Source organism: Rutilus rutilus, assembly GCF_951802725.1.
Source record: "Rutilus rutilus genome assembly, chromosome: 13".
NCBI classification, from domain to species: Eukaryota; Metazoa; Chordata; class Actinopteri; order Cypriniformes; family Leuciscidae; genus Rutilus; species Rutilus rutilus.
Genome location: NC_140218.1, coordinates 28,445,303 through 28,460,368, shown reverse-complemented (window position 1 = coordinate 28,460,368; position 15,066 = coordinate 28,445,303). Strand labels below are relative to the sequence as shown.

Sequence of the window (15,066 nt, the reverse complement as noted above, 5' to 3'; positions counted from 1 at the left end):
TGAGTGCATGTGTTGCGTAGGCTGCAGCCGATTGGCTTACTCACTCTCCCTGCAGAAACCTGGAAACACTTTTTGTCATGGATTACGCTCGCTCCCTAAATAGGTGACCCAATATGGAAATCACATCCCAACATCAAACATTACTGCCTCCCCTCTTCTCTCTCTTCATTTCTCCCTCTCTCCTAACTCATTAATGCTCCAAAAAACCCTGTCCAACTTAACGACTAAGTATTTTTCTCTCATTTCAAAATGTTTGTGCATATATAAATGAAACACTTTTGAAAATATCTTTAAATGGCATGATGAAATGGAAGTAGCGACATATTTTTTCTTTCATATTGAGTACATCCAAGATCTGTGGACTCGGAGGAAGACCGCAAGTGTTTAGGGTGCCATTTGGGACAGGGCTCAATAAATCGTGGTAACTGATATCCGACCAATAATGGGATACTAAATAAATTGATCATGGCTGACTTGCGAAAGCTTGTGAATGTGATCGTATCACATTGCGCTACAGTTTTACGGCACTTGTTCTGTTGTGACTGGTTAGGACACAGTATAAGTCCAGGATGACTGCCAAAGGCAGTAAAAAATCGATAAAAACATCAACATTTTATTTGAGATATTTGTTTCTTTAGTATTTCAACAGTGGCAGCCAAAACATGCAATACAACTGGACACAATCATGCTGACATTTTTATGGTAACAAAAAGAGTCAATGAGAGATGACAGGTTATGAGCATGATGTCATCTGTATGCAGTGGCATGCATATCCAGCACGTTACATTTGCGATATACTCCCGTAACATAAGGGTTTCCTTTCCTGCCTTGGCGCCCCCCTGGCATTACGTCAATGTGACACTGTGCCCTAAGTGATACAGATTTAACAATGTGGTCATATTAAATTGTAAGAATGAAGTGTTTCTCCGTGCATCTGGACATAAGTGCGGTTCTACCTCCATTAAGATGTAATAAGCTTGCTTTGAACCAAATCACTGAGTCAATGTTTCCAACCTCACAACTCTGCCTTTGCATTTATTTTTGTATTTTAATCAGATGTGAGAGTATGAGAGAGAGACAAAGAGATTGATGAAGTTAATGAGGCACGTTAAGGCAAGAAAATAGATGAAGTGCCAGCAGACATATAGAGGAGGCTGAATACTATAGGGATGAAATTATCATTATCCATTCACAAAGACTAACGTAGGCATACCTGCATAATGTTTAAGAAAACGGTAATTTTGATCAAGTTGCACTGGTGTGATTATTTTAATCGTTTATGATCATTTGACTGATGACAAACCTCTCTTAGTGTATTAAGATCCATAATATTAACTCATGCTCCCCAGGAGAAGCCAAACCACATGTGGAGCACTACACTAATGACAAATGGAACTGTCAGCACACACATCGAAACACATTACCTAAACGTGCCAAATCACAATGAGCTGTAAGAGCCGACCGTCTTGTACTACCACAACACCTGGCTAATTGAATGAGGGGACTAGCCTGGTCTCTGTTTTCCTTTCTCAATTATTCTGCAAATAGCACCAGCGCTTGTATTTCTGTTATGTTTTAAAACAGACAGGTTGTTTCTGGTGGAGCACAGACTAAAGGGTCATTTACGTTCCAGTATTTCCAGCACTTCTGTGGGAATGACTTCATGAACATCATTAACACACACACTAATGCTACCGAATCCAGAGCCTGGATCCAAAACACTTAATCTTTATTTCAAACCCTGCTGAGATGCACTGCAGTCCAATCCATACATAGACGGCTGCCTTCTTAAAGTTGCCATGAAATCAAAATGGACAATTCTTATTCTTATGGAATATTGCAGTATTTATCATAAATGATTTAGCCATGCACATTTAAAAAAAAAAAAAAAAAACCTTGTAAGCTTTAATCAAAATAACTTCCCCTCCCATCTGACATCTCGTCTCTTCTTTGATGACGCGTTTACTGACGTGAGGGTGGGACAACCTGTCAATCACATGAGTTCACAGCAATAGCAAACAACAATCCAACGATCCAATTAGTTCCCCATGGACAAAATTAGGTCCTGCCCCCAAAAAAAATCTTCAAGAAGCCGTTTCACTCGGATATACGTTACAATAGGTAAGAAAAGACTATTGCAACTTCTGTTTCATGCCGACGGCCTGTTCATAATGACAGCGATACAATTGCTCAAGTCCCTGGACTGTTGCTTGCTAGTAAGAGTTCTTGCTTGACTTTAAATGTATGATTCATGAAACAGATTAAATGAGTTCCACTGTCTGCAGTGTCAGTAGTTGCAGACAGTATTGTTTCACTGTGTATTTACTCTGCTGAAGTAAGTTATCTGCCTTTATTATAACCAATATCCGCTATCCACAAAAAACACACTCTTCATACAGTCATGCATGAACACGGCCTGAAAAAGTAATTTGGTTCTCAAGCTCTGCACTGACCTACTTGCTACCCGATTCCCATATGTACATACCCCCCACAAAAAAAACAAAAAACACACACACTTACACTTAAATTCTTTTACTTTTGCCACTCCTGCATCTCTCCATCATCGATCCTTTGCATGCTAAACTCACCCGTCTCATAATCTCACATTTTCCCCTTAATCTGTTTCTTGAGAAAAACAACCATTGGCCTTTGTACAGTCCTCTTAATCTAAGCACAACACACGCACACAAACACACAAAGTAAATCTCCTTAGAATGTAACATTCACACCCTCTCCAGCTCAGGAAACCCTCGCCATCTCCTGCATAGTATCTACAGCAACCGGATGGGAAGTGTTTTTTTTTGCTTTTCCACTCCATAAGACACAGTCGGACCCTCAAATGTGAGGAGTAATGAAAGAGAGAAGGGTAATTAAAAGAAAAAGAAATACAGGAAAAGGGAATCAGCCAGATTACCTCACTGGACCAACCATAACAACATTTCCAGACTTAGACACTCAAGCAAGTGGACAGCTGCAAAAAGTGTTTATACCTGTGAGGGAGACCTAGGCGGTTCTGGAGAGGACAAGCTGGTCTGTGATGTTACGCTCTTCTCCAGCGAATCCACTTTCTCGTACGTCCTCTTTTGCCGGCTTCCGAGCCCATCTGTCACCAGTGGCGACAGCAGCACGTCACCTTGGTTGTTGCCCCCGCCCTTGTACAGTGATCGGTTACTTGATGTCACATCCTCCCTTGATCCAGACCGTCTTGCACCCATCTTCAATGAACTGACTGGTGAGCGGGCAGTACTCCCAGAAGCCTCCGATCCCATCTCAGTGTCCAGACTGGCCTTGCTGCCATGAAGTGCATTAGAACGGTTCACCACCGCCCTCATTTCTGCCATCAGCTTCTCATTCAATGCGTTTAACTCACTACTGCTGCCCACCGACCCGGGCCGACCAGACCCAGCACCCAGAGCTGCACGCCGACGGTTTTTCCTTCGCAGACTTGGGGATGGTCCAGTGGAGTAGCCAGAATCCTGGTACGTGACGGCAACAGGGCCTGGGTACTCCTGAGAGGCCAGGCTGCTTTGACGACTATGGCGAGGCTCCAACAGCCTCCATGATTGCTTCTTTTCTAAAGAGATTTCTTTCTTAATCTGTGCAGAGACTGGACACGGGGGCTGGATTTGAGGGCTGGCTGGATTTGAAGGACCCTCGATGGGATTAGACATCTGGGGCTGGTGCTTGGATACAGCTGCATCCACATTTACCATGTGTTTGATGCACTCCCGGCCGGCCGGACTGTACTCACTAGCTGAGGAGCTGCAGACTTGTTTGGAATGGGGGAACTGGAGGAGTTTAGGAGGCTGGGTTCCTCTCGACAGGCTGTGACTGGTGGAGTAGGGACCTCTGCGTAAGTGGTGCGCACCTTCTACTTCCATTTCCACTGGGGGTTCATCGTAAATTGGGGGGTCCATGGGTGGAGGTTCATCATAGATGGGTGCTGAGGGTAAAGCTCCATATTGAGGGGAAGAGGGGCGGGGTGTACCTGCACCAGAGCGCTGGTGCGCCGAGCAAGAGGAAGAGCTAGAAGTGGGCAAAACCAGACAGAAGTTGGCATCCCCCTTTTTGAGGTGGTAACCCTGCTTGGAGTCTCCAGGCACGGCCATTTTGTGGAACAAACCAGTTATGTCAAGTTGCGCTGTGTAACCTGGTCTGGGTGAAGTGCTAGTGTTGGTGGGGTTATGATGGAGAAGGTGGTGGGCAGTAGCTGGTCCCAGAGACTGGTTTCTTCCAATGCTGTTAACTTTCACCAACATGGCAGCCTTGGATCCAGGAGCAGGCTGCCATTTTTGAGCGGAGTCCCTGAAACACATAAAAAGAGGTTACGGTCAACACATACTGTGTTGTTCTCTACTTCCTAGAGCTGCCTTTAAATACAGCATTCTAACTGAAATGGAACCTTGTTAGTGACTGATTTGGAATAGTCTACATCAATGTAGTAGTCAAGACCTGCTCATTCGAGTCTTGAGTCAAGACCAAGACCAGAAGAGGGTAGAGTTTGAGTCAAAACTTGATCTCGGTCCAAGTTCCAATTACAAAACTGCTCTACATAGGCAGCAACTCCATGCCACAAAAATAGTTCTCTTCACATGAAATACAAGGGAGACTCAACTTGCAATTGATGCCAATAGAGTTTGACGTTAAGATGCTGCTAACAACTCTATGAATAAAATATATGGCACAAACAGATATTTGGAAAAGTTGTGCAAATACAATTGAAACATACTTATCAAAACATTTAAACCAAATAAATCCAATTTTACAATTCAATTCATTTGTAATATGTTGAAGTTATAAACATTTATCATGTTACTAGGATGCTTGCTATGGAGCATAATATCTGGCAATATCCTGTGGGTATTTGAGAGCTAAACATTAAACTCTCTGTAAATCTATCCATATCTATCAGAGAAGAATGTGGTTGCGATGCCAAGGCTGGCATAGTACTATTTCCTCATTTTCTTTAAAAAAATATCTCATACATGCAAACACAAAACAAAGCCAATTAAGCAATGTGTTTTTCCTTCAGTAAAGAAATGTTAAGCAATGACAATATTAATATTTATTAGTCTGAGGATTAATTCAGTATCAGAGAGCTGCTTATAACGATTTCAATCAAAGCACAAACAATGCGCAGGCAGACACACACACACACTATCCAGGCCACCGCAGTGGAGTGTGTATAAGAAACACAACAGGAAAGGTTGAACAGACAGTGTGTTCCAGCAGAGTTGAAAAACAGGAATCCACTATGGACTTATATAGTGACGCTATCAAAATGTTACAACAACATTACCAGAGCGTTGTTACCTAATCATCATATACACAATTACATTCCCTTATCTCTTACCTATACATGCTGAACCCCTGTAACACAATTTTCTGCATGTAAGACACACACACAAACACACTCATACACTTTGAAGTTTACATTTGGTGTATACTTGCATAAAAGTACGTGTACGCAAATTAGTTGTACGTATACAATTTGTGTTTGTGTATGTTTTAAACACACAAACTGCTCATGTTTCTTTGCACAAGCAAAAACGGATGTCAAAAGCACATGTTCCTGCAAATGCAGACAAACCCTTGGAATTCCAAACCCGCCTGTAGAACGCCACTGTGAACTCCTGCAACCAACGTGTGACTGCACACACACACCACAATACGCAACTATTAACATACTGCACGCAAACACAAAAGAACGTAAAAATCAACATTAGCTGATCTTTGTCTGCGCTGATTAATGGTGTAAACCACCTTCAGACCACTAATCCAGATTATAGTGTTACTCTGTGTACATGCTAATCTGAACTCTGCCAGACTTGCAGTTTCCTTCCCACCACAAGTCCATCAAAACAAAACGGCATCTACGCACAAGTACATTTCACTCAGACCTCAATGACCAATCACACACACCACAACTGAAACAATAAACAACTCAATCGGATCAGTTTAAGAACTTCTAACCACTTTATATAACATGTGCAGTAACACGCAGCCTCGTGTACCTTGTTCACACTAAGGCGGCAACTTTTCGCATTACAACATTACAAGAAACAAATCAGCCATTTATATCCAAATATGAGCAAAAACATATTCTCAATACAATTTACTGCATCATTCAAGATACACCTGTTGCACGACTATCTAAACTCACCTGAGACAGAGATGCATGGCGTATGTTTGAGCACACAGTCAGCAAACAAACTTACCCCTGGCATACCGAAAGGTGGCACGGCAATCTGTAAGGGTGCTTGGGGTGACTGAGAATTGTAGAGGACACCTCCCTCAGCTGGAAACGCAGGGAAAAAAACCCCAGCCAAATCGAGGAGAAGAAGCAAGTGCCCGCTGCTCTAAACGTCTATTCTTAGCTAATCAAGCTCTTTCCGCAGTCCTGCAGGTTATCAACTTCGGCTCAAATTCTTACCATCATCCTGTGATCGCTTAATTATGGAGTGGTACGGAGAGGGACAGCAAGAGAGAGCGAGGGAGGAAAGGAGGAAGGGAGGGTGAGAAGGACAAGGAGAGAGGGAGGGAGGGAGGAGGAAGGCGGCCCTCCTCTGGGTTACAGTAGCAGTAATGCGAGTCTTGCCATAGTAACACACACACTTACACACATAAACTTGGATCGCCACTCCCATGGACCATTCTCAACCCGCCTGACTTGATCAGATCAGACTCCCGGTGTGTGTAACAATACATCTTCAGCTCCCCGAGAGGCCTGTATTAACTAAAGAAACACTTCAATACACTCCATTCCTCAAGTTCTTGTCTACTCTGAGCTCATTTATAAAAACACACTCTTTGTTTTCTTCAAGTGGCTGTCTACCTCTTGATCAGAATCTTTCTACGCTGTTCACAGCCCAAACTTCTCTCTGTTTCTCTGTCCGCTGTGGTCTTTCCCACTCATTGTGTCTAGTCTCATGGCCAAATGTCAACAATCTATTCACGGTGTCGAGTAAATACAATGTCGCAGGCTTGTAAATAATCTCAACACAAAGAACAAAACACATCATTCTGTTCAGTCTCAGGTCATTTCTTGGTATAAATATTAGTATAAAGTTATGTTACAGTGGGATTGTATGCCCTGGCAATTTTTTTAACAGTAATATTGTAAAATATTATTACAATTTAAAATTGATGTTTTCTATTTGAATATATTTTAAATGCAATTTATTCTGTTGTCAGCTAAATCTTTTGCATCAATTTAAAAATCTTAACCGTAACTTTTGATCAGTTAAAAGTATTAATTTCCATCAAATAAAAACATCTCTTATTGACATCCATATCTGGATACTTAAATGTTACACTACAAATGTGATCAGGAAAACAAAAATAAAAAAATATAAGAAATTTTAGAAAAACGAAAAACGAGTGAAAACATTATTTTTAAAAGCTGGTAGCCATTTAATAATGCTATTATTTCCCTCTGATAACTTTTTTAAATTAAACCAAAAACAATTTTTCACAAGGAATTACTCAGCTCCTTGCATTGCCCCCATGCTCTTTTAAGGTGCTCTTATCAGGTGTAAAAAGGGAATCTAATATGTTCTCAGCACTCTCTGATAGTTTCTGCTTATTTACATAAGCTGAGAGGCATAGTTTTCAGCATGTAGTCGTGACATAATCTGTGATTACTGCATCAGCTCATTTATCTTCAGACTGGTGAATGCGTCTGTGATGGCCAGGTGTTGAGGTTCTCACACACACACACTCATTCACAAACCCAACCACAAAAGACTCCCAACATCTTGGCGAGTGCAGACCATGCTGATTGTGTTATTCGCAGTGAACACAAAGGGATGCTGAGAGAGGCTGGACAGGGGGCCGGAGTGCAGAACGGGGGTGTCCCTGAGGGAGTGCATGTTGGAGAAGTTCAAAGGGCGTTTCTCCAACAGCATAAACAGGAAATACCAGCGCAGCGTTCACACTGAGCGGAACCGAGAGAGTAATGTGTGTGCTGTGTTATAGTGATGGAGGGAACTCAAACCAAAGCACGCGCTGCTCTTTCCCTATTGAATACTAATAAGGTCTAATATACCTGAAGATCTATAGTATTCCTATTCATGGTACTTGTTCAGCTGGTGCAGGACCCCTGGAAGTATATGAACCGATTTATTTTTTCAGCCAATCATCTGAGATGTAAATGTCATGTGACCGATCACTATATTAAAACTCAATGCAGGAAACAGGAACAAAAAAAGCTAAATACATAAATAAATATTGCATTTAGTTAGAATACATGGCTACTTTTAAATGGCAGTTAAAGCAGGATGCTTTTTGTTCCATCCATCCATCTATCCATTCATCTATCCATCCACCTATCTACCCATCCATCCATCCATCCATCCATCCATCCATCCATCCACCTACCCATCCATCCATTCACATATCTACCTATTCATCCACCTATCCATCCATCTACCCATCCATCCATCCATCCATCCATCCATCTATCTACCTAACCATCCATCCATCTACCTATCCATCCATCCATCCATCCATCCATTTACCTATCCATCCATCCATCCATCCACATATCCATCCATCCATTTACCTATCCATCCATCCATCCACCCATCCATCCATCCATCCACCCACCTATCTACCTAACCATCCATCCATCTACCTATCCATCCATCCACCTATCCATCCATCCATCCATCCATCCATTTACCTATCATCCATCCATCCACATATCCATCCATCCATCCATCCACATATCTATCCATCCACATATCCATCCATCCATCCATCCATCCACATATCCATCCATCCACATATCCATCCATCCATCCATCCACCTATCTACCTATCCATCCATCCATCCATCCATCCACATATCCATCCATCTATTTTTTTTTTAGTGAAAAGAAGTAATGGCAACTTTGTATAGATAGCATTTACATATCCATATCCATACATATCCATTAGGGGTGTGACGAGACGCTTACTCCACGAGACGAGACGAGACACGAGATTGGGTTCACGAGAACGAGACAAGACGAGATTTTTACACAATTTTTAAGAAATCCTCAATGATGAAATATATGAATGGAAAATAGTGTTTTATTCAACTGAAAATCACAAAATGCAAAACAATTTAGGTGCATTTTGAAATCAACTTGTAATGAATGTTATTTTACTTCTATTTTAATGAATTCTATGCAGTAAAGGACATGCAAACACTGCTAAATGTTTTGCTATAAACTCTACCGTCTGGCATCCCCTGTACGATTTCATATGAGAAATCTAACTCCTTTCCACAAATCGAACATAAAAAAAAATAAAACAGTATGAATAAAATAAATATAAATAACTGAAATAACACTTTAAATGCAAACAGTAAGTGTGTATCCATAATCAAAGTAGGCTACTGCTCTCTCAAAACTACAAGTTCAAACAGAAACACATTTTTTCTTCAAGCATGAAAAAGAGATAAATTAACTACACAGAACAGTAGACATATAAACATGTCTACGATTTCTGGCAGCAGTTGAGACCTTTTTGAGGGCTGCACGATATGAGGAAAAGCTGCGATGTGCGATAACATTGTTTAATATTGCGATGTCGATATGACTTGTGATATATGAATGTTAGCTATACTGTTCCCATGTCTTGGTGCTTTAATAGGTTCTTTGCGTGATAGGTCAAATGTTTATTACCTGCCTGGTTCAGATTACACTATTTTAGCGCGATTTTGGCACGATCCAAGGACAACGGGCGTCGGGACGCAAGATTCGATCGTTTCGTTTCGTAGGCTATAGTGTGTGATAGTGGGCGACAACCTACGCGTCTGCGATGCTTCAGGACATCACGACAGAAAGACTAGCATGTTTAATTTTAACGGTCCTCCACGACGGGTTGAGTGTGTGCGAGAGTGAGTGAGAGTGCGAGCAACAGTGAGTGTGCGTGTGTGCGCGCGGGAGTGAGCGTGCGTGTGTGTGTGTGCGCGCGAGTGAGTGAGTGAGCGAGGGACAGTGATTGTGTGTGTGTGCGCGGAGTGTGTGTGGGATTGGCCCGGCACACAAATGATTTAAAAGTGGCAGGGGCATATTCAATACTAATTTCACCCTCACGCTCCATCACGCTGACATCACAACAACTCACGAGACAAAGTTTCACCTCGACGAGAAATCTCGTCGAGTTTTAATCTCGCGAGATCTCGTAACACGAGATCTCGTCACACCCCTAATATCCATCCACCTATCTACCCATCCATCCATCCATCCATCCACCTACCCATCCATCCATTCACATATCTACCTATTCATCCACCTATCCATCCATCTACCCATCCATCCATCCATCCATCCATCTATCTACCTAACCATCCATCCATCTACCTATCCATCCATCCATCCATCCATTTACCTATCCATCCATCCATCCATCCACATATCCATCCATCCATCCATTTACCTATCCATCCATCCATCCATCCATCCATCCATCCATCCATCCATCCATCCATCCACCCATCCATCCATCCATCCACCCACCTATCTACCTAACCATCCATCCATCTACCTATCCATCCATCCATCCATCCATTTACCTATCCATCCATCCATCCATCCACATATCCATCCATCCATCCATCCATTTACCTATCCATCCATCCATCCATCCATCCATCCATCCATCCATCCATCCATCCACCCATCCATCCATCCATCCACCCACCTATCTACCTAACCATCCATCCATCTACCTATCCATCCATCCACCTATCCATCCATCCATCCATCCATTTACCTATCATCCATCCATCCACATATCCATCCATCCATCCATCCACATATCCATCCATCCATCCATCCATCCATCCACATATCCATCCATCCATCCATCCACCTATCTACCTATCCATCCATCCATCCATCCATCCATCCATCCATCCATCCACATATCCATCCATCTATTTTTTTTTTAGTGAAAAGAAGTAATGGCAACTTTGTATAGATAGCATTGCTTATGATTATGAGATAAATGTATTTTCTGAGAATATGAATACAGCCAACATGGAGTCAGATAAATGTGAGTTTAACCTCTCCGTGGAGCTCAGAGGCTAATGAACGAACACACAGAGATACTCAGTGAGCGGGTGTGAGGGGGCAAGACAGTCATATGTGCCTTTGTTCTTCAAACTACATCTCTCACGACAATCCTGTTTTGCTCTGATTGATAAACAACATGCAGTGTGTTTCATAGGGTTCCAACATCTCCTCTTCCTACCTCCACAAAAAATATCACATCTGCATTAAAAAAAACCACCGGTCCACGTATACAGTTCTTACTTTCATACTTCATGTTAATGCATACAACAACTGAAGCCATCTTAAATCCAGTCAGCATGTAAGCTGACTGTAAGTAAATGTTTACATATTCGGACGGTAAATATGTTAGTGTTATGACAAATAATTAAACAATATCGCAATTTATGTGTTTTTTTATTAGAATGCTGTAAAAAATACTACATGACTAAATAGCAGTTTTACTGCCGACATCTGAGGTACAGATGTAGTTCTGCAAATTCATTCCAGTAAATTTCTTCCAAATCGGTTCTTTTTCTCACGTGACATTAGTAACTTCTATTGAACCGGTTTCTACTGAATCGCTTCACTCGTATGGCTCATGTAAATGAAGATAAATTAAAAATGACACACTGATCTAGGTCCCTATGTCGAATATTAGATTGCATCTTTGCATTTTTATTATATTTTTTCATTTTTGTATTCATTTTTTAGGTATTTTACAGTCCTGTTCCCCTGTACTTATTACAGTAATTACAGTAACTGGGTAATAACTAGGTACTAACCCCGAATCTGCCCCTAAACCTAACCTTAACCCATGTAGTTACCTTATATTACCCAGTGCTTTCTTAGGTAAGTACACTGTAAGTACACGTACTGTAAAATAAAGTGCAACCGTTTTTTAAGTTGATTTTTTTAATAGTGGAATATGCATTTTAAAAGTAGCTAATTGAATTAACACATTCAAGGTTTTAGTTGCATTAACTAAACAAGTTCACTCTTTCAAAAACCCTCATTGTCTTTGTGCAAGAAAACACAATATATCCATTCATTCTTCTATGGAACATAAGATATTTTGAAGACTAGCGTGCCCAATATTGACGGGAACTAACTGTTATATAAATAGATATATTAAGTGGTTAAGATACAGATGTGTTGTGGTGAAATCTGTGTAGGTGTCATTGTGTGACTGGATTTCCATGCATGACACACACAGAACCACAGAACCACACAATTCCCAAACAAACAAACTGCACACAAACACTTAATTTACCACAGAAAAAAAAAAAATAGATCCATTGGGAAGGAGAATGAGAAAGAGCCAGACAGAGAGAGAGAGAGAGAGAGAGAGAGAGAGAGAGAGAGAGAGAGAGAGAGAGAGAGACAGGGTGGGTTGTCCTAAAGGGATTTGTCATGGGAAAGTCAAGCATGGAATCCGAAGAGACTTCGGCATTCACTGGTTTTGGAATGCTGTGAACAAAGTATATAAAATTATGCATGTGCTTGTTTGTGAAAGTGTGTGCACATTTGCAAAGACTTTGCAAACAACTAAAATACTGAATTACTGCTATAAACATGAGAATGATAGAGTGTGTGTGTGTGTGTGTGTGTGTGTGGCCGAACACGAAGGGCATATCACTATCCTTTCTTCATCTCACTTCACAAGGTCAAAGCTTTTGACCGCTGACCTCCAGGCCGACCTTATTGACCTGATGTGGGGAACACGAGCTCAAAATACCCCACATTCCATATGGCAGCACTCACACACCCTTATCCATCCCAGGCCGCTCACTACATTTGACAAACACACTCCATAACACTCGCTCGGCTCACGGATCAACGCGTGTCTGCGGGAGAATCGATTTGGCAGTCGCAGTGTTTAGTTTCATATACTGAGCTCTCTGTCATCTCCGTCGCTGCGTCAACAACTTCTGAGAGGAAAAATATGTTTGAAGCCGCTGAATTTGCAGGAAGAGAAAAACAGAGTTAAGATCCGTTTGAAATGTGAGCTAACTCAATTTGGTCGTGGAGAGTCAAATTGGGTTAGCAGTCAGGGCGTTTTAATTAGCGTGGCAGAAACGGTGACAGGGCGAGATGAGGAGAAGAGTTTCTCTGAACCGTGAGATGGATGAAATAGCCGAGGAACAAAAACAAGCTTGTTATCGTAAGGCTTTCGGTTCTTAGCTTACGGAAAAACAGCAAGCTAATAGCTGCGATTTTAAGCGTGAACTAGCATGAGCTGCCACAAAAACGTTTGCGACAGAGCAAAATGGCTGTCAAAAAGTGCTTAAAACATATTATAAGTATTTTCTTTCCATAACAGTACAGTATATTTCTTTTGCAAACAACATATAGATTTCTATACTCCCGACAGAACATCATAGTTTTGGTCCATTTTCAATAAAGAGAAAGACTGTAATGTTACAAGCGTACATCTGCTAAAAGTGAATTGTCAACTTTTAAGAGCACACTAGCATACAGAAGACCTCACAGCTAAAAGCTAATATTTTCATTTTAATTTCATGGGATGAAATGAAAGCTTAAACTACACTCATTCAGCTAGTTTCCTCAATCGTGTTCATGTTTACTTAGTGAAGAGGAGCCAAATTCATCAAATGTTCCTAGGTGAAGTGTATAGTCTGTTAAAATGTTAAATTATTTGTTAAATGTTAAAATGTTTGCACATATACCATCTTAACATGCACAGACAACTACAAGTAAACCATTCAAATGTTGATTAGTCGCTTGATTTCTCCAAAAAGTCACTGCCACTATCAAAACATTGCTCTGTCTGTTTAAGCATCCCGGCCAGCATCTATTTGATTTATCGAAATAATAATAACAATGTAACTACTTGATGACCTACAGAAGTAAAGTTGTTGTCTGTGTAAACAAGGCATTTTTTTGCACATGCAGTAATAATACTAATGTAAATTTAGGATCAGCAAATTCCTGACAGGAAGTGAGTCATTGTGCCTGTGTGACAGTGATACAGCAGAGCTCTCCTGATAATGCCCTACTTTCTCTGCATGAGGCCAGGAGTGATGTGACAGGACAAACAGATTAGCGTGTAAATGTGTGACCAAAGTCTGGCGCAGCCCTTTGTGAATGTGAGAGCTACGTGCGGAGCGACCCCATCGTACAATAAATAACACTCAAAACAAAACCTCACACACATGATCAACAAATGAAATGGGGTAGTGTAATGTCTCCCTTCATTTCTGTCTCTCAGGGAAGAGGTACCATAGTGAAGACGACGTGTATTTCTCATGGCTACGTGCCACTGAAGAGGAAAATATGGCAAGTATTTAGACGGGCATAAACACAGACCGCTAAAACACGTGGGTCCTGAGTGAGAGGGCTTCTATGAACTCAATGCCCCTCCTAATGTTCCTCAAGACCTACAAACATGTGGAAACACAATGACTATTTATGATAAATTTGGTTGCTAATATAAAAATGTACAAACGCCATGACCATCACAGTGATTTTAATGTTTTTATTAGGCCATTAGTTTCATAGCTACTTATGTACTCGTGAAATTAGTAATATTTGAATAGGGACTTAATTCACAATGATACTGTGAACGTGTAATTTGCTGCTCTTCTAGAGTCGCAGAAAATAAATGTAATAAATAATGTGTGTTTGAAAGCAGGAATCCAGAACACCACTGAAGGATCATGTGACACTGAAGACTGGAGTAATGATGCCGAAAATTCAGCTTTACAGTGACGAGAATAAATGATAACGGTTATTTTAAATTGTAATAATATTTCACAATATTACGGTTTTTCATAAAATGCATGCCTTGACGAGTATAAGAGACTTTTCAAGGGAAAAAAGCATGGGTGTGTGTCCCGTTGGGTGGCCCTTGAGTTGAGCACTCGCCCTTGCGCTCTGTCTCTGATTCTTCCTTTATCTCTTGCAGCCCTATAATCACACACACACACACACACACACACACACACACACACACACACACACACACACACACACACACACACACACACACACACACACACAA

General features: G+C 41.2%; 1 protein-coding gene across 3 annotated transcripts in view; it reads right to left on the bottom strand.

Annotated features, from left to right (window-relative positions):
• The window catches only part of arhgap46b (Rho GTPase activating protein 46b), a 76,033-nt gene that overhangs the window by 15,533 nt on the left and 45,434 nt on the right, over positions 1–15,066 (bottom strand). Inside the window, exons 1-2 of one of the 3 annotated variants that reach the window (XM_084428939.1) lie at positions 6,219–6,589; positions 2,991–4,305 (exon numbers count right to left, since the gene is read on the bottom strand). In XM_084428939.1, the coding sequence (XP_084285065.1) occupies positions 2,991–4,259 (1,269 nt within the window). In that variant the 5' untranslated portion in view covers positions 4,260–4,305; positions 6,219–6,589. Of the gene's footprint in view, positions 1–2,990; positions 4,306–6,218; positions 6,590–15,066 lie in introns of those variants that run through there. The other 2 variants (XM_084428940.1, XM_084428938.1) reach the window with 2 other exon arrangements.